The sequence below is a fragment of the Macrobrachium nipponense genome, chromosome 39, assembly GCF_015104395.2.
Source record: "Macrobrachium nipponense isolate FS-2020 chromosome 39, ASM1510439v2, whole genome shotgun sequence".
NCBI lineage: Eukaryota > Metazoa > Arthropoda > Malacostraca > Decapoda > Palaemonidae > Macrobrachium > Macrobrachium nipponense.
The window spans coordinates 31306468-31334186 of NC_061099.1; the positions used below are offsets into that span (position 1 = coordinate 31306468).

At 37.4% G+C, this 27719-nt stretch overlaps 1 protein-coding gene across 9 annotated transcripts in view; it reads right to left on the reverse strand.

Annotated features, from left to right (window-relative positions):
- The window catches only part of LOC135210255 (uncharacterized), a 266781-nt gene that overhangs the window by 41104 nt on the left and 197958 nt on the right, over positions 1-27719 (reverse strand). For 7 of the 9 annotated variants that reach the window (XM_064243122.1, XM_064243118.1, XM_064243117.1 and 4 more), the window contains exons 3-5: positions 19344-19690; positions 13248-13367; positions 1303-1386 (exon numbers count right to left, since the gene is read on the reverse strand). In XM_064243122.1, the coding sequence (XP_064099192.1) occupies positions 1303-1386; positions 13248-13367; positions 19344-19690 (551 nt within the window). Of the gene's footprint in view, positions 1-1302; positions 1387-11257; positions 11333-13247; positions 13368-19343; positions 19691-27719 lie in introns of all 9 variants that reach the window. The other 2 variants (XM_064243114.1, XM_064243116.1) reach the window with 2 other exon arrangements.

Here is a 27719-nt window from a genome sequence, read left to right on the forward strand (position 1 = left end):
CAAAGAACCTTAAGTGCAGCGCGTGATGTGCACTATAGGGGTACTATGCCCCTATACGGGAAACCTGACGTTACATTAACTTTTAAAAATTAACTTTAAAAATAACATCAGACATTAACAGGAATATGAGATGTTTAGAGCTCTAAGAAAATGAACCGAGTCTCATTTCTGAATCATATAATTCACTTCTATATTTACTCTCTTTAAAAACAATAAAACTCAAAAACATATTTCTGAATTTCTCAGCTCGCTACACATGACAAAAATATAAGACGGGATCAAACTTAGCTCGTTTTTATTCTGAGAGGCTAAGAAAATAAAACCGAGTTCCTGTTAGCCTCTTCATGTGAAATTCGACCTGAATCAACTTATACATACGAGCTTATGTATGAATAATTCAGCTTCAAATGAAGACACGCACATAAACATATACATACCGCATAGGAGGCGAAACAATAAATATGCACTTATTACTAAAGGGTAAAAGATGTCAGAGATCCTAGTCAATGGTTAGTATACATTTAGATTTATCCCGGACTTCTATCTTGCCCACACTATACATTTCTTCATAACATGCATTCATGCAGGTTGACATGACAACAAACTCCTTAACAATAAACAAACTCATGCGCATGACATTTACGATAAAATCAACGACTAAAAGATGAGTAATTAAGTAGATAACAACAAAATATGACTCACGTCAGCTACACCTGAAGTGAAATGATTCATCATCTCTTCTCGACTAGATTTCTTAACTGGGAATATTCCACATTCATCCGATCGTACACTCGTCTACAATGTATAATTAAGAAAGAATTGATGTATCCAAGTGATTATGATGACGTATGAAAATCTGGCTTTACAAACCGAGTACCTACTAAAGTGACAGGAGGGAGTTCGAGTGGTTGGACAGCGAGCTGGAAGGAATGAAATGGGAACGGAGGTTAAGTAAAAGGGGTAAGAAGCGTGTGCACCTAGGGGCCGAAAGGACGAGACAAGCAACCTTCAGTAAAGCCTACAGTGCACCACGTGTGGGGCACTGAGGGCACAAGCCCCGTACGGGTATATATTTATGTGCATGTGTAAACGTGACACAGATATATATATATATATATATATATATATATATATATATATATATATATATATATATATATATATATTAAAACACACACACACACACACACACACACACACACACACACACACACACACACACATATATATATATATATATATATATATATATATATATATATATATATATATATATATTTCAAGAACGTCTGTAAAACTTACTGAGTATTGACATTTGCAGTGAGTACGAAAGTCTCCCTACATCGTAGCTCAGGACTCCGTGGTGCTTCCTGAAGATGTTCTGGCCTGCAACATGCAAAAAGATAACAGCGACTACTACATGCAGAGGAAACATTCATCGTGCAATTTGAATCAACTTCATTTGGGAGAGGTGGGTTCCTAGTCAAGACAAAAGGCAGCACAGGAATGTGGTGTTTATAAGACGGTGCAAATGAGGAGGTCTTGACTGTTGGAAATAGGACGATATACGTATGTATATATGTGTTGTGAACATGTAGAGAGAGAGAGAGAGAGAGAGAGAGAGAGAGAGAGAGAGAGAGAGAGAGAGAGAGAGAGAATTCCACTTATAGACTTACGAGAGCCTGAACTTTATCAACACATCAACCACCCTCGATGCAATAAGGATTTTAGCTTTGATTAAAAAAAAAAAAAAAAAGTTACCAAAGCGACGAAATGGTTGAATAACAAAAGTGACAACATTGTTAGGTTTGACAAAAGACTTCGGTCGGTTTATCTACTTCTAAGGTTAAGAACGATAATATTCGTAAAATAAAACTGATGACTGGTATGTTTATCATCTTCTTGCAATGTGTAGGAGTTTCAACTGTTATCTGATATTCATTTTTCATATTCTTCTCCTCTGTTCCCATCACGAAGTCCTTCCCAGTGATTTTCAACTCTTTCCACTACTAACTCCTTTCCAAGGATTTTGAATTCTTCCCAACGTTAATTCCTTTCCAAGGACTGTCATCTCTCTCCAGCCACTTAACTCTTTTTCAAGGATTTTTCATTCGTCCCATCACTAATTCCTTTCCAAGGATCTTCGACTCTTCCTAACAGTCACACCTTTCCAAGGACTTTTCATTCTTCCCATCAGTGATTTTCCCCAATGATTCCCAAATCTTCCCCACAATAACGCCTTTCCAAGGACTCTCGAACCTTCACACCACTAACTCCTTTTCAAGGATTCTTAATTCCTCCCATCACTAACTCCTTTACAAGGATTTTCTAATCTTCTCATCACTAATTTCTTTCCAAGGACTTTTGAATATTCACACCACTAATTCCTTTCCAAGTATTTTTAAATATTCTCATCACTAATTCCTGTCCAAGGATTTTTACATCTTCTCAATCTTATCACTAATTCCTTTCCAAGTATTTTCAAATCTTCTCTATCCTCTCATCACTCATTCCTTTCCAAGTATTTTTGCATCTTTTCAAGCTTCTCATCACTAATTCCTCTCTTCCTACTACTCCTTTCCAAGAATTTTTAAATCTTCTCATCACTAATACCTTTCCAAGGATTTTCGATTATTTCCACCACTAAATCTTTCCAAGGATTTCTGCTGACTCTTCCCATCATCACCCCCCATCACCCATTCCTTCCCAAAAAGGCCCAAACTGCTATTCTTTCTCCATTATCTGCTCTCCCCACCTCGGTCTCACCCCGTCAGTCAATTCCAGTTCCTCCAACCAACCTCCAATTTCTGACGTCAACTCCATCTCTCTCTCTCTCTCTCTCTCTCTCTCTCTCTCTCTCTCTCTGCCATCATCAACATTACCACAATCCCCATTATCATCCGAATCTCGCCTCGTCTTCTCCTTCATATTCAAGGCATCGACGGAGGGAAAGAAGGAAGGAGACGAAGATGAAATATAGTTCGAGATTCATCTCAGCCGACGGGTCCTTTTCAACGCGTCTTGTTTGTCGTTTTTGGTTCATCTTTACCGAAGGAGATATGTAATGTCCTCGGGGGGGATGGGAGGTCGGGAGGCTGTTGTATAATGAACATATAGGGACGATTGGGAGGGGGGCAGGGGAGAAGGGGGTAAGACGTCCATATGATAGGTAGGACGAAGAAGGATGTGCTGTATACGTTGGCAAGGAAACTCAATGTGTGATATACGTTTCGAAATTTAGTTACGTCAGATGGATTTGAGAATCGATGAATGAAATAAAGGCTGATAATATATATAATAATGTTTACAAATATACCCAGAATCCCGCCACAGACGAGATGACTACAAAAGGCGACTATCGTCAGTTTTAAAGAGGTAGCGTTCTATACGAAGCACCACCTGGAAGAATAGTGCCCTCCAGAGCTCCCCATCTTGGATCCAATTACCTCCAGCCTGTGTCGTCGGCATTACCTAACACCTAAGACTAACAATTCAATCAGCAGGAGGCTGCTTTTCTACGGGTTAATTACGCGGGTTAATTACGATGATCTTGACTGCTAGTTTCGTGAAATACATCTGTTTTAAGAAGGGGAAAAAACATCTACCCGATCTTTTTTATGCGTAACGAAGAGGTAATGGATGTACTTGGATCAGAATATATAAAAAGTACCAAGTACAGAATATGTAAAAAATAAACGAAGAGTTTTAATGGATGTAACCTAAGGAACAGAATATATCTATTATATTGGTCATTATATAATATATATAATATAATAGTATCTATATATATTATATGATATATATATATATATATTCTTAATTTATTGTTTTATATTCTGTTCCAAGTACATCCGAGTTTTATATATATAATATATATAGTATATATATATATATATATATATATATATATATATATTATATATATATAAACTCGGAACAGAATATAAAACAATAAACGATGAGTTAATGGATGTACTTGGAACAGAATATTTAAAAAAATAAATGAAGAGTTAATGGATGTATTTGGAACAGAATATATAACAAATAAACGAAGATTTAATGGATGTACTTGGAACAGAATATATAAAAAAATAAACGAAGAGTTAATGGATGTACTTGGAACAGAATATAAAACAATAAATGAAGAATTAATGGATGTACTTGGAAGAGAATATAAAACAATAAACGAAGAGTTAATGGATGTACTTGGAACAGAATATAAAACAATATATTACAAATAATTACAGGAATTGTAGAGGAACCGCGCTCTGAAGGAGAAAGAGAAATACGACAAAAAAAAATGGCATTTAATCGCTAAGACGTACGTGAGTGAATAATAAAAAAAACAAAAATAATAAAAAAAGGCAAGGTGAGAACAGGAGAGACAATAAAACTGCCGCGAAGTGAAAGTCGTAAAACATACGACACGTAAGTATGGACACAGTCATTCTTTCCCATCTGACTTGACGTAAAAATAAACTGAGGTTAAGTGCGCTTTCTGCTCTCTGCTAATATTTACTGACATCTGAAGAAAGAGAGAGAGAGAGAGAGAGAGAGAGAGAGAGAGAGAGAGAGAGAGAGAGAGAGAGAGAGAGAGCGTGGCCATTAAGGCGGAACGCACTTAAAAGGTGAAGATTGTATTTTTGTGCCTTAAAGGTTACACAGATAAAAGTTCGTAACCGTAAATAAAGGTTAAGGCAAAGTTTAAAGACGAGGAGGACTTTCAAGAAAGAGAAAAATTTACCTGGAAATTGAATGTCAGGCCAAAAATACTGAAGAAAATGACAAAATACAGAGGATTATTAATTGTTAGCCTTGTTCGTATCTCCAGTATAGTCAAGTGGAACACCTTGGATTTATAATTCGATCGCTGAAAGAAACAAAGACGGAAAATAAACCGAACAGAATAGAATAAGACGTACAGAAATTTAGGCCAAAGGCCAAGCGCCGGGACCTACGAGGTCACTCAGCGCTGATAGGGAAATCGACAGTAAGATGGTTTGAAAGGTGTAACTAACAGGAGGAAAACCTCAAAGCAGTTGCACTATGAAACAACTGTTAAGATGGAAGAAAGATAATATGAACGGAAGAACCAAGAGAGAGAGAGAGAGAGAGAGAGAGAGAGAGAGAGAGAGAGAGAGAATTATCACAACAATCTAGCATAATCACTTTTAACACTTGCTTTCTTTAAAAGAACATTTAAATGCCAGTGCTATCTGAAAGCAATTCTAATTGTGTCTTTACCTTCTTATCCGAAGTTACAGGAAAACAGTAACATTCTCTTGTGTGTTGTTAATCTTCCTGTTGAGATAAATATCACTTCAACTAACCTCAATAGAAAGTTTAACATTCGCTCTCTCACGGCGACATATTGCAATACGACACACTGCATGATATCATCAGCCTTACGGCATGTAAAAATGTATATATGTTGCGTTAATTGCACCAGACTCTTCACGACGATCAAGTCTTTCTGAGTTTCATCGACACATACGAGTACTGGAGAAGTATCAAGTGTTGACAAATACAAGTATCATTCAACAAACAGGAACGGAGAAGGAAAAAAAAAAGAAGAACGCAGATTCTAGAGGGAGACCTCACGCCAATGGCGTCTATAGTAGATTTACATCAACAGTGCATTTGGCGTCTAGGCCAGTAGTCCCTTACGACGCTCCTGATTGGCTGTTGATAAGCCAGTCACGGGGCTGGAAACTCTGAGTCTCTCGAGAGAGTTCACATAGGCAGGATGTTTGTTCCACCTCTCCTGATGGATACTTTTGGAGAAGTGGAACAAACATCCTGCTTATGTGAACTCTCGAGAGAGACTGAGGAGATTTGCCAGCCCTGTAATTGGCTTATCAACAGCCAATCAGGAGCGTCATAAGGGAATGGCCTAGACATCGAATGCACGGTTAATGTGAATTTACTATAGCTGTGCATGGGTTCTAGTGTCAACAGAGCCACCTCATGAGATTCTCGATATATAGATCATAAGAGATTGAGGCTAGAGCATAAATCGAACAATTAAGAATGCTGTGCTTTTATATATATATATAGAAAATTTAGATTATTATATAATATGTATTATATATATCTATATATATATATATATATATATATTATATCTTTGATTTGATGAACAGCACCCCAGGGATGTCTACAAACCAGACGAACTCTGCTCGTAAATTATATTATATTTTTAGAAAATTAGGTTTGAAATGGTTGCGTGACAGTTTTTACGTTTATGCACCGCTGCCACGGAGGTGACTTTGTAACCGCTAATGATTTTTTTTTTATTTTTGTATCGCTTGACCCTGATGTTGGTGCGACAACTCGAAAGCGCTTGATCGTCGTATTTTAATCCTTCCTCTGGCTCAGTGACTGTGTGTGTGTGTGTGTGTGTGTGTGTGTGTGTGTGTAACAGTAAGACTCTGAAACCTTCAGGGAATTCGTGAAACCACCAATTCCCTTATTCCCTTAGGGACACTAATCCCCGTGATACTATGGTAGATTCACATCAACCGTGCATCCGATGTCTAGGCCAGTCCCTTACGACGCCCCTGATTGGCTGTTGATAAGCCAATCACAGGGCTGGAAACTCCCCAGTCCTCTCTCGAGAGTTCATACAGGACAGGATGTATGTTCCACCTCTGAGGTATACATTTTTCAAAAGTATCCCTCAGGAAAGGTGGAACACACATCGTGCCTATGTGAACTCTCCCGAGAGACAGAGTTTCCAGCCCGGTGATTGGCTTATCAACAGCCAATCAGGAAAGTCGTAAGGGACTGGCCTAGACATCACATGCACGTCTGATGTGAATCTACTATAGCCCCTTAGGGATGAAATGTGAATTGGTGATTTCACGAATTCCCTGAAAGTTTCAGGGATTTCAAGCCCTGGTTTCACAGTCTTACTGTAACATATACTACATAATTATCAAGCGAAATAAAATGCGTTCCAGCAACGCACAAAACCATGAACGCGAATTAATTCACTGTCTATCCAACGACAAGAAACAGCCACATCTTTTTGTTCGCAGCTGAGACCAGGAAGTCAGTGACTCGGCTCTCATATCAAAACGAAGCAGAAGTAGCACTGCTTCTGCTGCTACTGTTGCTGCTGCTCCGTACGCACCATGACTGGAACAGCAGCAGCAGAGGCCATGGCTGGAACACGAGGGAAGTAAAAAACCGAATCGAAAAACTATACTTCACGGAGCCATGAAGCCACCAAACCCGTCCGGGGTGACATTCCTTCCTGTATGGCATTGGAACTTCCGCAATATTTGGGTACGTCATGGAAAAGCGACGCCCCCCCACCCCCCCCCCCCGCCCCCAACCCCTTTTTCGAAATCCCCGAGAATGGAATAAGCGCAGACATCTAAGAGGTCATTCAGCGCTGAGACAATGAAAGTAAAAAAGGCTTGGCAGGATTTAACAGGAGGTATATAAATCTCGCAGGTGGACGGGGTGTCCATATAGTCCCAGTACCATTACGGTAAATAAATAATTGTAATAGTACTGGGACTTTATGGACACCATGTACTTTTGAATCAATAGGTAGAAGATGGTGGACAGTAAGATGGATGAGAGAGAATACGAACGGAAGCATAGTAAAATGAATGCAAGGGTGTTGGGCAAGCTATAGGGCCTAAAGGGACGCTGCGCTGCAAAGAACCCTTTGGAAGAGAGAGAGAATATGAACGGAAGCACAATAAAAGGAATGCAAGGGGGCTGCGCGAGCTATAGGGCCTAAACGGACACTACGCTGCAAAGAACCCTTCAGAAATGCCTACGTTGCACCGCATGAGGTGCACTGACGGCACTACACTGAAAATATCAACATCATCTTCGACTGTCCTTGGGAAAATACTTGTACAGCTTCTCTCTCCTTCTAGACGAGCACTGACCTTCATTCTTGCAGCAACATTGCTTGTTGCTTCTTTTTGGAAAAGGTTCTACCTATATCTTCGTTCTTTCAAAACCTGTAATGTGATTTATCAGTCACACCTTTAGAATATCTATACCTCTGAATTTCGAAAGTCGACCATTTATTCCACGTTTTAAAAACACAAACAATTTAAAATATCTGCCATAATTTTTCTGCAAAATAATATTCTTCACACAAGCTTAAAATAAAGTTTTAGCCTATGTTATAGTTATCAAGTAGCTCTCACCTCTTTCATTACTCTATTTCCCATATTCCACGTTTTAAAAAAACAAACAATTTAAAATGTTTTCCATAATTTTTTTGCAACTTAGTTTTTTCACACAAGCTTAAAAAAAAAAAGAGTTCTTACCTATGTTATAGTTATCACATAGCTCTCACCTCTTTCATTACTCTATTTCCCATATTCCACATTTTGAAAAAACAATTTAAAATATCTGCCATCATTTTTTGCAACATAATTCTCATCACACAAGCTTTAAAAATAAGTTTTAACCTATGTTATAGTTATCACATAGCTCTCACCTCTTTCATTACTCTATTTCCCATACACCTTTAGAATATCAATACAGCTGATTTGGAAAAGTCTACCATTTATTCCATGTATTAAAAAAACAAGCAATTTAAAATATCTGCCATCATTTTTCTGCAACATGATATTCTTCACACAAGCTTAAAATAAAGTTTGAACTTATGTCATAGTTATAACATATATCTCACCTCTTTCATTACTCTATTTCCCATATTCCACGTTTTAAAAAAGCAAACAATTCAAAATATCTGCCATCATTTTTTGCAACATAATATTCTTCACACAAACTTTAAAAAAAGTTTGAACTTATGTCATAGTTATCAAGTAGCTCTCACCTCTTTCATTAGTCTATTTCCCACCTTTAAGACAATCTTGACGAAAATAAGACGGGCCATTGAATACTCCTCTTATCAAGTGGAACCACTTTAAGCATCTAATATATCTCTCAGTTTGAAAACAAAATCTATTATAACTTTATTTCATATCTGCATCTCAAGATTCAAATGAAGAACGAAACCTCAGTTAGTGGCGTTAATTCTACAAATAAATGACAAGAATATGAATATAATATCTATACAAAGAGGATTTTAAAAACTGGATAATTCCACACAGCTTGATATATATTATATATATATACTTATATAATATATATATATAATAATATATATATATATATATATATTATATATATATATATATATATATTGTAAATATGGGCGCGTTATCCATCTTTAATCAGCCAGTCACACTTAAATAAACTGAAGGAATTTAAAAGACATAAAAGGCTGCCTATCTCATTGAATCCTTGTTTTGCTAACCCCACTAGACAGAAAGTTTGAAGATGGCATATATCAAGCTTATAATAAAAAAGATTAGTTTTTTGTCACTGAAGATGGGAGTCCAAATAATATATATATTAAAATTTAGGCCAAAAGGCCACGTACTGGGACCTATGAGGTCATCTAGCGATGAGACGGAAATTAATAGTTAAAAAGGTCTGCCAGTGTAACAGGAGAAAAACCTCAAAGCAGTTTCACTATGAAACAATTGTTAGAAGAGAGTGGAAAGTCAGATGGAAGAAAAGAGAATATGAACGGTGGTAAAGTAAAAGGAATGAAAGGGGGGAAGCAGATAGGGGCCGAAGCGACGCCTGCAAAGAATTCTAAGTAATGCCTACAGTGCACCGGATGAGGTGCGATGATTGTATTAACCCCTCTACAGGAAGAAAAGACTAATACCAGCATCTCTTCATTGCTGCCTTCAATAAAAAAAAGTTAAGTATATCTTAGTTTTACCAGACCACTGAGCTGATTAACAGCACTCCTACGGCTGGTCCGAAGGATTAGATATTTTGACGTGGCTAGGAACCAATTGGTCGCCTAGCAACCGGATCTACAGTTTATTGTGGGATCCGAACCACATTATATCGAGAAATGAATTTCTATCACCAGAAATACATTCCTCAGATTCCGCGTTGGCCGAGCCGAGAATCGAACTTCGGACCACTAGATTGGTAGTCGAGCGCGAAAACCATTCGTCCAACGAGGAACTATTGCTGCCTTCAGGAGCAAGGAAACACCTACCTAGTAATCAGGAGGAAGAAGCAACTGGTGAGGAAGAGGTGAGGAAATCCACGATGGACCTACAAAACTACATAGCAGCTTTGCGTTCCCACCGTGGGACAAGGGCGCCGCCGGTCGAAAAACTACACCCATACGCTTCCCAGCGGGGGAGGAGGAGGAGGAGAGGCGCGTCACGCCCACTGAACTCACCTCGCCTCTACTACGAAGCCATTACTTACTAACCTACTTCCACGCCCAAGAGGAAAAACAGGTGGTGGCGGTGCTAATCGGAAGTCGTGGTGTGGGCGCAGGTGTGTCGCGGTTAGAAGCCCTGGTCTACTACTACTACAGGGTTGGTGACGTCGCTTTATGCCTTGGCATTGCTATGCTAATCATATATCACTGGATTACGTGTTATTGATGTTACGCGCAAGGATTTCACTGAGGTCGGATCTGACATTCATTAGGAATCAGTATTCTTAATCAGTGCTTTTCATTCACCTTTTGGTTCGCAAGAACAGAAACATGTAAAGCAATGTGTAAGCAAGTAAATACACTATTATTATTATCATTATTATTATTATTATTGAAAATGGGCCACAGGTAGGGCCTGAAAGTACTCGAGTTTGGAGTAAAATTAAATATAAATACTTAGAAGTAAACACGTTTTACACAGTGATTTTGGGGGTTTCTTTTTCATTCTTCAGAAGAAAACTGAAAGAAGTTTTTGTTTGTTTCATTATTATTATTGTTATTATTCAGAAGATGAACCCCGTTCATATGGTACAACCAAACCAAAGGGGCCATTGACTTGAAATTCAAGCTTCCAAAAGAATATTAAGATGTTCATTAGGAAGAAGTAAGAAGAGGTAAAGGGAAATACAGAAAGTGATCACAATTTTTTTAATTAATAAATTAATAAATGGATAAAACGTATTAAAATGCAAGGAGATTAGTAACAGGGTAGGAATGCATTGCGTATGTTGTCATATCTGGGCGTGAGATCAACTTGTACCAACCAACACAGAATTATGGGTAACATTTTTCTACAAGGGATGCAAAATTTACTCAGTAAGCAAACACACAGAGAGAGAGAGAGAGAGAGAGAGAGAGAGAGAGAGAGAGAGAGAGAGAGAGAAATGGCAGTGCATACAGCACCTGAACTGTCCACAGAGAGAGAGAGAGAGAGAGAGAGAGAGCGTTAGCGTCGCTTACCGTGGCAAAAGCAGTAATAGTAAAGAAGGAGGTCCCATTTATTGTGCTCTGAGATCTTACTTATGTCCAAGGTGGCTGCTTGCAAGAGAAAATGTTATTAGTGGTTAATACTAATTGTCATTAGTGGTTTTTAATAACATGGCGTTGAAGGATTGCAATTAGAGAACATTGTCGATTAGAAACCACCTCAAGGTATTCAACATACACACACACACACACACACACACACACACACACAAACACACACATACTTATACTTTCAAAACACAAAGTTTATACTGTTCACCTTATATGTTCAACAGTGGCATAAGTCATGTTAATCTACCTAAGTTTTAAGATAGAAATTTGCTATTGCTACTTTAGATAACAAAAGAAATCAACTTATATACTAGGAATAACATTATGAATTAATAAGATCATGACTTATATAAAATGAGTGATATATCCGCACCTATTCCGTTACCTACTGTGTGTGAAGAATATTAATTTGACTCGTCAGAATTCACGGTTTGGAAATATCAAGACAAAAGAAGTTCACTGAACTCGAGCAAATCGTAATAAATAAGTAAACGCCACACGTGTAAATAATAATAATAATAATAATAATAATAATAATATAATAATAATAATAATAATAATAATAATAATAATAATAACATCACATACTAATTTCAAGCAACGTATAGAAGGGACCGCTGAACCCAATTTCGAAAAAAAAATAATAAATAAAATTTGAAAAATAAAAAAATATAAAAAAATTAAATAAAAAAATTATTGTTCTCTTTGTGAAACGTCTTCAGTTACGGTGCGTGAATCAAGAAGTCACTTCCTGGGGAAGTGGTTCCCGCTTGGCCGAATTAGCTGACGAAGATGATCGGAGGCAAATTGTTACGACAAAAATATAAAATAAGACAGTGCTGAGTTCTTTCTTTAATATCGAACCCTGTACTGAGTCTTCGTGGAATGTCTGTAAAGACTATATGCACTTCTATTCGCAAGTAGTTTAAATTACCATTTTTTTTTTTTTTTAAATTACTGATAGAAATAGCGAGAAATTTTTTTTATTTACTGATAGAAATAGCGAGAACTTATTTTAAACTTTACTGATAGAAATAGCGAGGAATTTTGTTTTATTTACTGATAAAAATAGCGAGGAATTCTTTATTTACAGATAGCAATAGCGAGGTTGCACATATTTTATCTCTTGTAATGTAGCAATCAGTCAATATTTCATCAATAGGATAGCATAGCCACAGCCAATAAAGACGAAATGACAGGCTGAGTGGGAGACATGCATAAGATCTTATATAATATTATATATATATATATATATTATATATTATATATATATATATATATATATATATATATATATATATATATATATATATATATATTAAACCTATACTCTTAAAAATCCCGTGCAATCTCCTTAGCCATCTTTCCAAGAAGCTTTACACGTACTCTTGTAATCCAGCATTACTCTTTACAGTAGAACCCACACAAGCGCACTAATAAATAAGTACTACACCTTCGGTCATTCCTACCAGGAACTATAGTAGATTCACGTCACCCTTGCATTTGACGTCTAGGCCAGTAGTCCCTTACGACGCTCCTGATTGGCTGTACATAAGCCAATCACCACAGGGCTGGAAACTCTCCTCAGTCTCTCGAGAGAGTTCACATAAGCAGAACGCATGTTCCACCTCTCCTGAAAGACGTATATCCCTCAGGAGTAGTGGAACATACATCCTACCTGTATGAACTCTCGAGATAGACTGAGGAGAGTTTCCAGCCCTGTGATTGGCTTATCAACAGCCAATCAGGACAGTCTTAAGGGACGGGGATAGACGTCAAATGCATGGTTGATGTGAATCTACTATAGCCGATCCAGTCCTATCAGCCACACACACACAGACACACGCGAGCCAGATAGCTTGCATACTCTACCAAACAGGATTTGGTAAACAGCTGCGACCCGAAAACTCACGGTGAGAGGTGGAAACGTTGGCTTCGGCAGTGACTTGGTCCAGTGGACTTCCCACCTGATTCTCGACGAGGGACTCGATGTGACTGCGCACGCTCGCCTCCACCTCCTTCAGATGGGATTCTGGAATCGAGGAAGAGGAATGGATGAGTTAAATCAGGCAGAGAGAGAGAGAGGGAGAGAGAGAGAGAGAGAGAGAGAGAGTTCAATGAGGCAGGAAGGGTTAAATAAGGTAGATACGAGAAGGTTCCGTGAGAAGAAATAAAGAGAATGAAAAACTGAATGTGTTCTGTAGCTTCATATATATATATATATATATATATATATATATATATATATATATATATATATATATATATATATTATATATATATAATGTGTATATAATGAAAACCGATATGGAATCAGCTTCTAATTTGGAAAATGGAACACTATATCTATCATCTATATTTATCTATCTATCTATAATATATATATATATATATATATATATATATATATATATATATATATATATATATATATATAAAGAGAGAGAGAGAGAGAGAGAGAGAGAGAGAGCATGTGTGTATGTGTGGTCGTATGAAAACGGCACTTAGTTCAATGCACACGCATAACTGTCAAAAAATATATGAAACGACCCTTAAAGGAATGACTATAAAACACATAGCATCGCAAAGTCCCCACGTAAAGAGTTATTGCTGAAAGAATAAATGAAAAAGTAAACTATTAAAATTTTGATTTTTTTTCTTGATTCCTCACGTTGAATTTCAAAACATGATCTGGGATACCCTAACAATGCTATTGATAATAATATGATTGTAATTCTAACAGTTAAATGGCTGAGCGGTACAAATGATTCAATGGCTTTCAGTAAGAAACGAACGTAACATGAAACCTTATAAGGTTTGTTTCAAAGGTGAGTATAAGAGACTAACAACGCACACACACTCACACACACAGAGAAAGAGAGAGAGAGAGAGCAGAGAGAGAGAGAGAGAGAGAGAGAGAGAGAGAGAGAGAGAGAGGGAGATTCAGCCCAATTCCATATCTCATATGGTTGGTTTTCCTTAAATAGAAATAATAAAAATAAAAGTTATAAAATTAAAAATAAGAGACGAACAACGCACGCGCACACACACACACACACACACACACAACACACAGAGAGAGAGAGAGAGAGAGAGATTTTTTCCCAGTCTCCTCTTTTCTCCTCCATAAGGTCACAGTGACTCAAAGGAAATACTTAGAGACCGACAAACCCACAGAAATGAAACGTGACCTCCGGTGGCTATACTCTTTTGAAGAGAAATAACCTGGATTATCCTGACATTTTCCGTTGGTCTTTATTTGATGTTCATTCTGTATGTGTACAAGTCTGTTTTCTGGCTGGAAATAGTTCTGTTTCCGTCTGATTACATTTTTTTACCAAAAATCCATGAACTTCAAAAAGGGAGTTTTACGAACCACTCAATGAAAGTGTGTTTTTGAAAATAAACTCGGGTAAAACTACGTGCAATATTTTTATTTTCATTTTTATTTTCTTTTTCACCTTTATTACTTTATTTTCGTTTTTATTATCATTTTATTTTTATTTTTTTTATATCTTTTATTTTTATTACTATTTTATTTTTATTTTTACTATTTTTATTGCTATTACTTTCATTTTTATTATTTTATTATTTCTATTTAAGGAAAACCAACCATATGAGATACAGTATAGGTCTCTCTCTCTCTCTCTCTCTCTCTCTCTCTCTCTCTCTCTCTCTCTCTCTCTCCTTTGTAATGTATTACTTCAAAATCATAGAGGTTAAGACACGTTCGTTCAATCTCGTAAACTCTCACGCTACCTCACCTTCGATTCATTCCTCTCAAAGATGGAAAAGATTTTAACTGATGGGACAACAATCTCGGGAGACACCGTTACTTCCACAAGAGTATTATTATTATTATTATTATTATTATTATTATTATTATTATTATATTATTAATAATAATAATAATAATAATAATAATAATAATAATAATAATAATAACTAATAATAATAATAATAATAATAATAATAATAAAGATGGATGCCGGGTACCAACTCAAGAAAAGAGGCAACAGAATCAACCATCTGATGTTCATGGACGACATCAAGCTGTATGCTAAGAGCATCAAGGAAATAGATACCCTAATCCAGACTGTAAGGATTGTATCTGGGGACATCAGGATGGAGTTTGGAATAGAAAAATGCACCTTAGTCAACATACAAAAACCCAAGTAACGAGAACTGAAGGGATAAAGCTACCAGATGGGAGCAACATCAAACACATAGATGAGACAGGATACAAATACCTGGGAATAATGGAAGGAGGGGATATAAAACACCAAGAGATGAAGGACACGATCAGGAAAGAATACATGCAGAGACTCAAGGCGATACTCAAGTCAAAACTCAACACCGGAAATATGATAAAAGCCATAAACACATGGGCAGTGCCAGTAATCAGATACAGCGCAGGAATAGTGGAATGGACGAAGGCAGAACTCCGCAGCATAGATCAGAAAACCAGGAAACATATGACAATACACAAAGCACTACACCCAAGAGCAAATACAGACAGACTATACATAACACGAAAGGAAGGAGGGAGAGGACTACTAAGTATAGAGGACTGCGTCAACATTGAGAACAGAGCACTGGGCAATATCTGAAAAACCACCAAGTGAAGACGAGTGGCTAAAGAGTGCATGGGAAGAAGGACTAATAAAAGTAGATGAAGACCCAGAAATATACAGAGACAGGAGAATGACAGACAGAACAGAGGACTGGCACAACAAACCAATGCACGGACAATACATGAGACAGACTAAAGAACTAGCCAGCGATGACACATGGCAATGGCTACAGAGGGGAGAGCTAAAGAAGGAAACTGAAGGAATGATAACAGCGGCACAAGATCAGGCCCTAAGAACCAGATATATTCAAAGAACGATAGACGGAAATAACATCTCTCCCATATGTAGGAAGTGCAATACGAAAAATGAAACCATAAACCACATACAAGCGAATGCCCGGCACTTGCACAGAACCAGTACAAAAGAGGCATGATTCAGTGCAAAAGCCCTCCACTGGAGCCTGTGCAAAAACATCAGCTACCTTGCAGTAATAAGTGGTACGAGCACCAACCTGAGGGAGTGATAGAAAAACGATCAGGCAAGATCCTCTGGGACTATGGTATCAGAACGGATAGGGTGATACGTGCAAACAGACCAGACGTGACGTTGATTGACAAAGTCATGAAGACAGTATCACTCGTTGATGTCGCAATACCATGAGACACCAGAGTTGAAGAGAAAGAGAGGGAAAAAATGGATAAGTATCAAGATCTGAAAATAGAAATAAGAAGGATATGGGATATGCCAGTGGAAATCGTACCCATAATCATAGGAGCACTAGGCACGATCCCAAGATCCCTGAAAGGAATCTAGAAAAACTAGAGGCTGAAGTAGCTCCAGGACTCATGCAGAAGAGTGTGATCCTAGAAACGGCACACATAGTAAGAAAAGTGATGGACTCCTAAGGAGGCAGGATGCAACCCGGAACCCCACACTATAAATACCACCCAGTCGAATTGGAGGAATGTGATAGAGCAAAAAAAAAAAAAAAATAAATAAATAATAATAATAATAATAATAATAATAATAATAATAATAATAATAATAATAATAATAATAATAATAATAATAATTATTATTATTATTATTTTTTTTTTTTTTTTTTTTTTTTTTTTTTTTTTTTTTTTTTTTTTTTTTCTCTATCCAGTCCTCCAATTCGACTGGTGGTATTTATAGTGTGGGGTTCCGGGTTGCATCCTGCCTCCTTAGGAGTCCATCACTCTTCTTACTATGTGTGCCGTTTCTAGGATCACACTTCTTCTGCATGAGGACCCGGAGCTACTTCAGCTCTAGTTTTTCTAGATTCCTTTTCAGGGATCTTGGGATCGTGCCTAGTGCTCCTATGATTATGGGTACGATTTCCACTGGCATATCCCATATCCTTCTTATTTCTATTTTCAGATCTTGATACTTATCCATTTTTTCCCTCTCTTTCTCTCAACAACTCTGGTGTCCCATGGTAGTTGCGACATCAATGAGTGATACTTCTTCTTGACCTTGTCAATCAACGTCACGTCTGGTCTGTTTGCACGTATCACCCTATCCGTTCTGATACCATAGTCCCAGAGGATCTTTGCGTGATCGTTTTCAATCCACTCCTTCAGGTTGGTGCTCGTACCACTTATTACTGCAAGGTAGCTGATGTTTCTTGCACAGGCTCCAGTGGAGGGAGGCTTTTGCTACTGAATCATGCCTCTTTTTGTACTGGTTCTGTGCAAGTGCCGGGCATTCACTTGCTATGTGGTTTATGGTTTCACTTTTCGTATTGCACTTCCTACATATGGGAGAGATGTTATTTCCGTCTATCGTACTTTGAACATATCTGGTTCTTAGGGCCTGATCTTGTGCCGCTGTTATCATTCCTTCAGTTTCCTTCTTTAGCTCTCCCCCCTGTAGCCATTGCCAATTGTCATCGCTGGCTAGTTCTTTAGTCTGTCTCATGTATTGTCCGTGCATTGGTTTGTTGTGCCAGTCCTCTGTTCTTTCTGTCTTTCTCCTGTCTCTGTATATTTCTGGTCTTCGTCTGCTTTTATTAGTTCCTTCTTCCCATGCACTCTTTAGCCACTCGTCTTCACTGGTTTTCAGATATTGCCCCAGTGCTCTGTTTTCGATGTTGACGCAGTCCTCTATACTGAGTAGTCCTCTCCCTCCTTCCTTTCGTGTTATGTATAGTCTGTCCGTATTTGCTCTTGGGTGTAGTGCTTTGTGTATTGTCATATGTTTCCTGGTTTTCTGATCTATGCTGCGGAGTTCTGCCTTCGTCCATTCCACTATTCCTGCGCTGTATCTGATTACTGGCACTGCCCATGTGTTTATGGCTTTTATCATATTTTCCGGCGTTGAGTTTTGACTTGAGTATCGCCTTGAGTCTTTGCATATATTCTTTCCTGATCGTGTCCTTCATCTCTTGGTGTTTTATATCTCCTCCTTCCATTATTCCAGGTATTTGTATCCTGTCTCATCTATGTGTTTGATGTTGCTCCCATCTGGTAGCTTTATCCCTTCAGTTCTCGTTACTTTGCCATCCTAATGTCCCCAGATACAATCCTTACAGTCTGGATTAGGGTATCTATTTCCTTGATGCTCTTACCATACAGCTTGATGTCGTCCATGAACATCAGATGGTTGATTCTGTTGCCTCTTTTCTTGAGTTGGTACCCGGCATTCCATCTTGTAGTACTTTATCAATTATTAATTATTATTATTATTAGTTATTATTATTATTATTATTATTATTATTATTATTAAGATGAAAATATTCACATGGGACAAGACCACAGGGGCCTATTGACTTGAAATTCAAGCTTCCAAAGAATATGGTGTTCATTGGCAAGAAGTAAGAGGAGGTCAAGGGAAATACGGAAAGAAGTGATCTTACTTATTAAAAAAGAAAATAAAATTAATAATTCAATAAAGAGATAAAAATGGATGGAAATGCAAGGAGAATAGTTTTATATAATGATTCGTTTACAAATTAAAACGTAGATCTATTTAATATACATCTATACGGTATACGAGCATATATATACACACTTACACACATACACAAGAGGTATCAAGTCTAGTCATCTATACAGAATGAAGGACGCTTTCTTTCATGCAGTTTTAATCTAAAGATTAATGACCTGAAAAGAATCGTTTACAATATAAAACGTGGATCTATATATTATACATCTACATGGTATACGGCCATAAATACACACACACTCACGACGTATCAAGAGTACAGAAGGAAAGGACGCTTTCTCTCATGCAGTTTTAATCTCAAGATTAATAAATTGAAAAGATTCATTTACAAGTTAAAAGGTAGACCTGTAACCTATACATCTACATAGGAAACGAGTCCACACACACACACACACACACACACACACACTCACGAGATACCAAGCGTACTACTCATCTGTAAAGAAGGAAGGCCTCCTCCTACTCACCATCAGGCGAGGACCCAACGCCGCCGCCCCTCCGCCGCTCGGAGGGAGGTCTGGAGCACTCGCCGCAGACGTAGGCCTTGTGGCTGGCGTTCCACGGGGCGCACTTCCTGCAGACGGCGAGGTGGCACCCTCCGCAGGTCACTCGCTTGTTGAAGAGGATGGAGAAGAGGTCGCCGCACCTGCAGCAGGCTTTGGGAGGCGACGACGCTGAAGAAGGCGGAGGAGAGCACCTGCTGTCTTCTCTTCCTCCTCTTCCTCTTCCTCCTCCTTCTCCTCCTCCTCTCGAAGCTTCTGCTTCTGCTGCTGCGACTCCTCCCCCTTCGGCGTCTGACAGCGGTGTGAGGCTACTGCAAAGGCCAGAGAACAAGATGGAGACGCTGAGTGATAGTTAGAACATTTCTAATTGTCTACCGTAAAGTAAATCTTTTAGTATAAAACTTGAAGAGACTAAATTGAAAAAGAAACTTGGATGAGAGAGAGAGAGAGAGAGAGAGAGAGAGAGAGAGAGAGAGAGAGAGAGAGAGAGAGAGAGAGAGAGAGAGAATTTGCCATACTTTCCCTAAATAAATAAAACTAGTGTTCACTAAACTGGTTGACCTTGGAAGGGAAAAGTGGGAAAAAAGAATAAAAAAGGTTTAGAGGTAGGAATGAGAGAGAGAGAGAGAGAGAGAGAGAGAGAGAGAGAGAGAGAGAGAGAGAGAGTAGTTTTCAGCTGAAATTAAAATAGTAAGATAAAATTGCATAACATGATTAATGGAAAGATCACTTAAGCCCTCACTTTACTCTCTATACCGTTTCGTGGATTTCACAGCTATTATTAATTTTGTTTTTGCTTCATATGAAGGACAGAAACACGTTTATACCACACACACACAACACACACACACACACACACACACACACACACACATATATATATATATATATATATATATATATATATATATATATAAAGATTCAAGAAACAAGTCAACACATCATTTCTTTTGCCATATCCATAACAGAGGAGCACCTCCTCCTCTCCTCCTCCTATCTTGTCTTCCTTCCCTCCTTCCTTCAATACTCCGTTTGGTCTTCCTTGCTACGCCCCACACCCTTCCACATCACCCCCACCCACCCTTCCCTCCCTCCCTCCCCCACCTCCACCGAAGGTCTGGTAGGCATTAGAGGTGCCTCACACTGAGGGACTGGGGACTGGGGAAAAACCCCGAACGAGTGTAAGGTCTGTAAGGTAAGGTCTCCCCCCCCCCCCCCCCCCCCCCCCATCCCCCCCTTTCCCAACCAAAGTATAGCAATCCTCGGGTCGAGGCGTCCTTCTCTTTCCAGGTGAAGCACAATTAGCCGCTGTTCCCTGTCAGTGGGTCAAGAGCCGACCGGATGGACGGGGAACAAGACGACCAGAGACGTACACAGCTGAAATTTCATTTCAAACAGATACGACGTCGAGAGAGCTGGGGATCACCTCGTTTGATAAGAATGTGGCGCTAATATTTTTTTTTTCTTTATCGTTGGCGGGTTACAATCGTAAAGCTGCAGAAAAATATGGATAGGGCAATTGTGAGTAAAAAGTAGAAAAGGTAAAAGCTTTATGCATTCGCTTATGAAGAAAAAATTAAATTAAGATAAAAAATAAAAAAATACGTATATATATTTTTTTTCGTTGACAGGTTGCACTCGTAAACCTGCGAGAAAAATTTTAAGGGCAAATGGAATCGGAAAGTGAAAAAGGACAATTCTTTATGCATTCGCTTTTTGAAAAACAATCACATAAATAGATAAAAATCGAAAAAACAATGTCCTTTTTTTTCTCGTTAACGGGTTACAATCGTAAACATGCAAAACAATATTTAAGGGCAAATGGAATAGGAAAGTAAAAAAGGGTAATTCTTCATGCATTAGTTTTTTGAAAATACATATATACATACACACACACACACACACACACATATATATATATATATATATATATATATATATATATTATATATATATATATATATATATAATATATATATATATATATATATATATATATATATATATATATATATATATATTTACAATGAGAAATAAAAAACGAAATAAATCTCTAAAGGTAATTAGTTTCGTTCTTCCGTCATTTTGAGCTTTATATATATATATATATATATATATATATATATATATATATATATATATATATATATATAGTATATATATATATTTCGTTCAGTAATTCTTTTTTCTTGTTTTCCTTTCTTCTCAATCTCCTCATATGTACACGAGCACGTACACACACACACACACACACACACACACAGACACACACACACACACATATATATATATATATATATATATATATATATATATATATATATACTATATATTTTATATACATACGCACTACATATCTAAAACACACACACACACACACACCCGTCCGAAAAAAAAGGAGAAACTGCAAGACGAGAAGACAGCAGCTGCTAAGTACAATAACGTGACGAAAGCACTCACGCGCGCAGTGCTAACAAATAAAAGAAGGAACTAAGACTTGTCATTTAAGGTAAAAAAAAAAAAGAAAAAAAAAATTCTTGGCTCAATTACACACGGTAACCGCAATATTTCCTGTCGCCGTTTTCATTTCTTTTCTGCATTGAGCGTGAAGTGCTCTCGATAAGGCGCTCGTCGGGCGCGCATACAAACACCCAACAAATTATATATATATATATATATATATATATATATATATATATATATATATATTATATATATATATCCGAAGGCACTAACACAACATACACAGGTGAACAGTCGTATTTTCGTGCGTGTAAACGAAAACAATCGTACAATCAACTGGGTAGGGGGCAAAACCGATTGTTTATTCTGATATTGCACGGGAAAGGAACATCAGAGAGTTTAGTGTTAGAATAGAATAGAATATAGAATTTCGGCCAGTGGCCTAGCGCTAGGATCTATGAGGTCATTCAGTGCTGAAACAGAAATTGACAGCAAAAAGGTTTGAAAGGTATAACAGGAGGCAAAACCTCAAAGCAGTTGCATTGCGAATCAATTGTTAATAAAAGGTAGAAAGTAAGATGGCAGATAGAGAATAGGATCAATTGTGAAGAGAGGTCAGAAAGTAAGATGGAAGAGAGAGAATATGAAAAGGCACAGTAAAAGGAATGAAAGAGGTTGCAGCTAGCTGCCGAAGGGACACTGTAAAGAGCCTGAAATAATGCCTACAGTGCAATCTAGTTCTGTCAAAGAAAACTTTTGTAAGAATATGAATATCAGCCAAAGCATATATAAACTTAATCCGCGATGTTACAATAGCAATGTCTAAAATGCATAGATTTAAGAAAGATAGTTGGACTGGGACGGGAGGGGGTGGGGGGGTGGGGGGTGGGGGGCGAGGGGGTTAAGGGGGGGGGGTTGGTGGGGGGAGAGGTAAGGGGGCCGCCCGCATAGATAAACAGATTCGTAAATCTAGTACTACTTGACCTCAGACATTAATGAGTATGCGTGTTCACAGTCCCAACCTGTCAGGTGTGAATATCTGGTTCCGACGGTCTGAATGGTCCGAATTTACTGATCACTCATATAATATATATATATATATATATATATATATATATATATGATATATATATATAATAATAATAATAATAATAATAATAAAAGGAACCTATAAAAAACAACGCCAAAAAATATAGAAAAAAGTAGTACTATATTTCAGAGACTGCCTGAAGAGAGAGAGATAACAGTCTCTGAAAATATAGTATACTTCTTCTATATTTTGGCGTTTTTGTGGGCTCCTTTTATTAGATGGAATTCTGTTGTAACAGAACATTTTTAACAGTCATATATATATATATACTATATATATATATATATATATATATATATATATATACTATATTATATATATATATATATATATAATATAGAACAGAGACCTAGATTAAGGATGCAAAAGAGGGAGAGTTAATGTAGTACGTTTGAGAAAGCTTGTGGAAGTGACTGTGCAGAATGTTACCAGGACCATCCAGAGGTTGAGTGATGGGAAACACTAGGGGTTGATGAAAGTATACATGTTAAAGAGACGATGTGGAATGTCAGCAAACTCTAATTTCATGGCTATCCAAGGGTTATGGATCACTTACAGATCACTGTTTCTTAGTATATAGAAGAGACTTGAGAATTTCACTGTGGCATAACTATATACAATGGAGGTAGATTAATGATATGATTCTGAAAGAAGTGAGACATATGCCAAAAGGACTGACAAGGGAAGAACAGCATGGAAATAAGGCATTAGATCGAACGTTTATTCTGAAACAGTTCATCAAGAAGTTTGAAAGAAAAGGGGAAACGATGTATGTAGCATAAACGTCTAGAAAAAGATATAATACACTGAAAACACGGATGGTATCTGAAATTGTGCGGTATAGAAGCTGAGATTAAAAAATATTTTATAAGAGAATACCAGAGAGTGACTGGTTAGGTACACGAGTTGGGGGTAGCAAAAGGGTGGTGTAATGTCTGTAGAAACTGGTGCTAAATGCCACAACAGTAGATGATGGTATATAACTGTGGGATTAAAAAGTGGATATAGTAACACGACTGGGGATAATGAAGAGAAATTACTGAGACTAGTGAAAGAATTTAAAACTGTTCACAAGAAGAATAAAAAATAAAATTGAGAATAAATGTGAGGAGGAGGATGAGTAGGATATGAATGTGAATAGAAAATATGAAGATGGAGAAAACAGACATTAATTTGAATAGTTGGAGAACGGAGGAAGTTGATTCGTACAAGCATTTGGAAGTAAATAAATCAGATGATAATAGGATATACACACACAATCAAAACTCCTTTAAACACATGTCCCAATGAACATAATTCCCAAAAAACAAATGGCCTAACCTGATTTGTGACCATAGCAACAAACACAGTCAAAACAAAAGAAGCAGCAGCCAAAGGAGAAAGACGAGGCATCTAGATTGAGTCATCGAAGAGGAGGAATATCAGGCAGCGGTGGCGGCGTCACAAGGTTAAACAAACATGGTCAAGACAAAAACACTTAGCACACACACACACACACACACAGCGGATGAGTCACTTAACAAACACACGAGGAACAAAAGAAGAGCGCAAGAAATCGTAGTAAAAGGACAAGGATAAAAGATCGACTTAATGTCATGAGAACAGGAGTGGATTTTTTTTAACGACACCGTGATTTCTTCTTTAACCATTCGTACGTGTCATTAATTCTCGTTATTTATGAGTTAAAATGATTAGAGAAACGTGTGTATTATATAGACGGCGCAAAATATGTCACCAAACTGTCGTTGTTATCCCAGTAATACCACTGCATTGTACTCTCTCTCTCTCTCTCTCTCTCTCTCTCTCTCTCACCTGAGCAACCATCCGTACCACTTCACCTTGGCTGCCCTCGACGTCTCGCCATCCGAGCAATAGCAACAAGAGCAACACCAGTGGCACCCCCGACAGAGACAGCAGGGCGTGAGCGAAGGAGGCGGACAGGCGGAGCGCCGAAGGTCTGCATAGGATCCCCGACGAAGACGCCGACGGGATACTAAAGTCGTGATAGTAGTAGAAGACCTTAAAGACGTCCCCTCCAAAGGAGACCAGCAATCCGGAGACCTCCATGATGCAGAAGGTCGACGACGAAGGGGACGTCTCCGACGAGGGGGACGTCCTCGAAGAGCCCGTCGTCGGACCCGAGCGACGGGTGTCGCTGCCGAAGAAGGTCGTGAAGCGAGACAGGGAAGGGAAATTGAAGGATAAATCCCCCCAAGACGAAGGCAGCTTAAGGACGGCCAGGAAGGCGAAGAGATGCTGCCATTTTCGCGAGAGGAACGGGATACGCGGGAGCAGCTTTCTGGAGGAAGACATAAGAGGTTCGTCCTTTCTCGCTCTCTCTGAGTGGCTCACGACGTTCGGTAGTCAAGAAAACAGTGAATAATCGTCAATAAAACACATCACTTCAACAGAATCCCTTCTCGAGTTATCCACTCACTGAGGTTTATTCGGACCCATTATTCACTTGTTATGTAGGAACAACAGTATATGGTAAAAAAAGGTGCACTCAACTTAAACTATTTGAACCTTGAGTAAATATTTCAAACTGCAAACTAAAGTCTGGATGACACGGAATAAAATGAAAGTTTACATAATTCGCCAAAGAAGACTCATGACCCGCGAGTTTGAGTTACATTTTAAACTAGCGTATCAGGTTTAAATCTTTTTACTGTGAGAACTCCATAAAACAGGATTCAAATCCCTTGAACAGAAGACACAAATGCGTCTACTAAAACCTTTTATTTCCCACAGATCCTTCGAAATCGACCATTTTAGTAACAAATTGTATAATTTCTAACAATCATTTAGGCAATGCACATATGTGTACAGTCTATAACAGAAATGGTAAGAGCAGCGCAAGGGTCAAAGTAAGTCTTCCAAGACACGGAGGGCAGAAAAGACCTCAAATTCTTGTAAGCTCTATAGAGGTACTTGATGTATAACCAACACTGACATCATGGAATATTCGTCCTGAGGGAGAACAACACCAGCGGAACTTTGTACAGCTGTGCACACATCACGGTATAAAATATATTATGTAAAGTCAACGTTACTATTTTCCGTTTTACATAAAATACGACCAACAAACTTTAAAATCTGAGACACTATCGAAGCAAGTTGGCATTTCTGCTTGGCCAAAGAACTTGGAATTACTGAGTAACTCAAAACTGTCACGATAACTTCTGTCACTTTGTCACATAAGACTAGCCAGAGACAACTAGGCACAAGAGTGTTCAACATGTCCCAACAAAATGAGACTAACACACGGGTCAGCCCAAACGAGAGAGAGCTAGAGAGAGAGAGAGAGAGAAAGAAAGAGAGAGGAAGTGAGAGAGACATGTGTGGTAAAGGTAGGAAGAACACGTGTGGCCAGAACATATGTGCCAAGGCTATATGAAACTTAATGAAATCATGGACAGACGGACAGGCAGAAAACTAATGACAATCTCAAAGTGTACTTCGATCTGTTTTTTAAAAGCGTATCATAATGGGACTTTAAAAAATAAATAAATATTTCAACCAAATGGGACACTTACCATTCGAGGCCACCGAACCACAAAAGAGGAATTCTATAAAATAATTTATTTTTTGAGACTTTTAAAAAGTGACAAACAATTCGAAAGGCTGAAAAGTGAAAATAGTTCAAAGAGGAGGACACTGAAAACCACACGAAAGAGAGCAGGAAGAGTAACATACGATGAAAGGCGAAAAAAGATAAAAAAAAATAATTACACATTACTAACAAAAGGGCTGGATAAAGTGGGTCAAGATACAGACTGAATAACCAACCTTTGTCAATATTACATACTCGCACAAACACCTGTGACCTTGAAATCTAGGAATGTCTGTAACCCAGAAGTGCAGTTGGTTCATAATATTAGGTATTTCCAGCGTGAGACCTCTCGTATCATCAGCAATATTTACTTCCGTGATTTTCCGATGATTACGCGGGGAAAGGGACAAAGGCAAACGCCAGAAACCAATTGGAAAATAGATACTTGGAGAATATTTGATGAATAGATACTTGAAGAAAATATAAAATTAATAAATAGATACTTGAAGAGTATTTATAGATACTTGAAGAAAGTATAAAACTGATAAATGAGATGCTTGAAGGAAATTGATAAATACTTGAAGAAAATATAAAATTGATAAATAGATACTTGAAGAAAATATATTATTGATAAATAGATACTTGAAGGAAATAGATACTTGAAGGAAATTGATAAATAGATATACTTGAAAAAAATATCAAATTAATAAATAGATACTTGAAGGAAATTGATAAATAGATACTTTAAGAAAATACATAATTGATAAATACTTGAAGGAAATTGATAAATAGATACTTTAAGGAAATATAAAATCAATAAATAGATACTTGAAGAAAATTTATAGATACTTGAAGAAAGTATAAAATCAAAACATAGATACTTGAAGAAAATATATTATTGATAAATAGATACTTGAAGGAAATTGATAAATAAATACTTGAAGAAAATATAAAATTGATAAATAGATACTTGAGGGAAATTGAAAAATTAATTCTTGCAGAAACTATAAAACTGATAAATAAATACTTGAAGGAAATTGATAAATAGATACTTGAAGGAAATTGATAAATAGATACTTGAAAAAATATAAATTCAATAAATAGATACTTGAAGGATATTGATAAATAGGTACTTAAAAGAAAATATAAAATTGATAAATAGATACTTGGAGAAAATTTATAGATACTAGAAGAAAATATAAAATTGGTAAATAGATACTTGAAGAAAATCTAA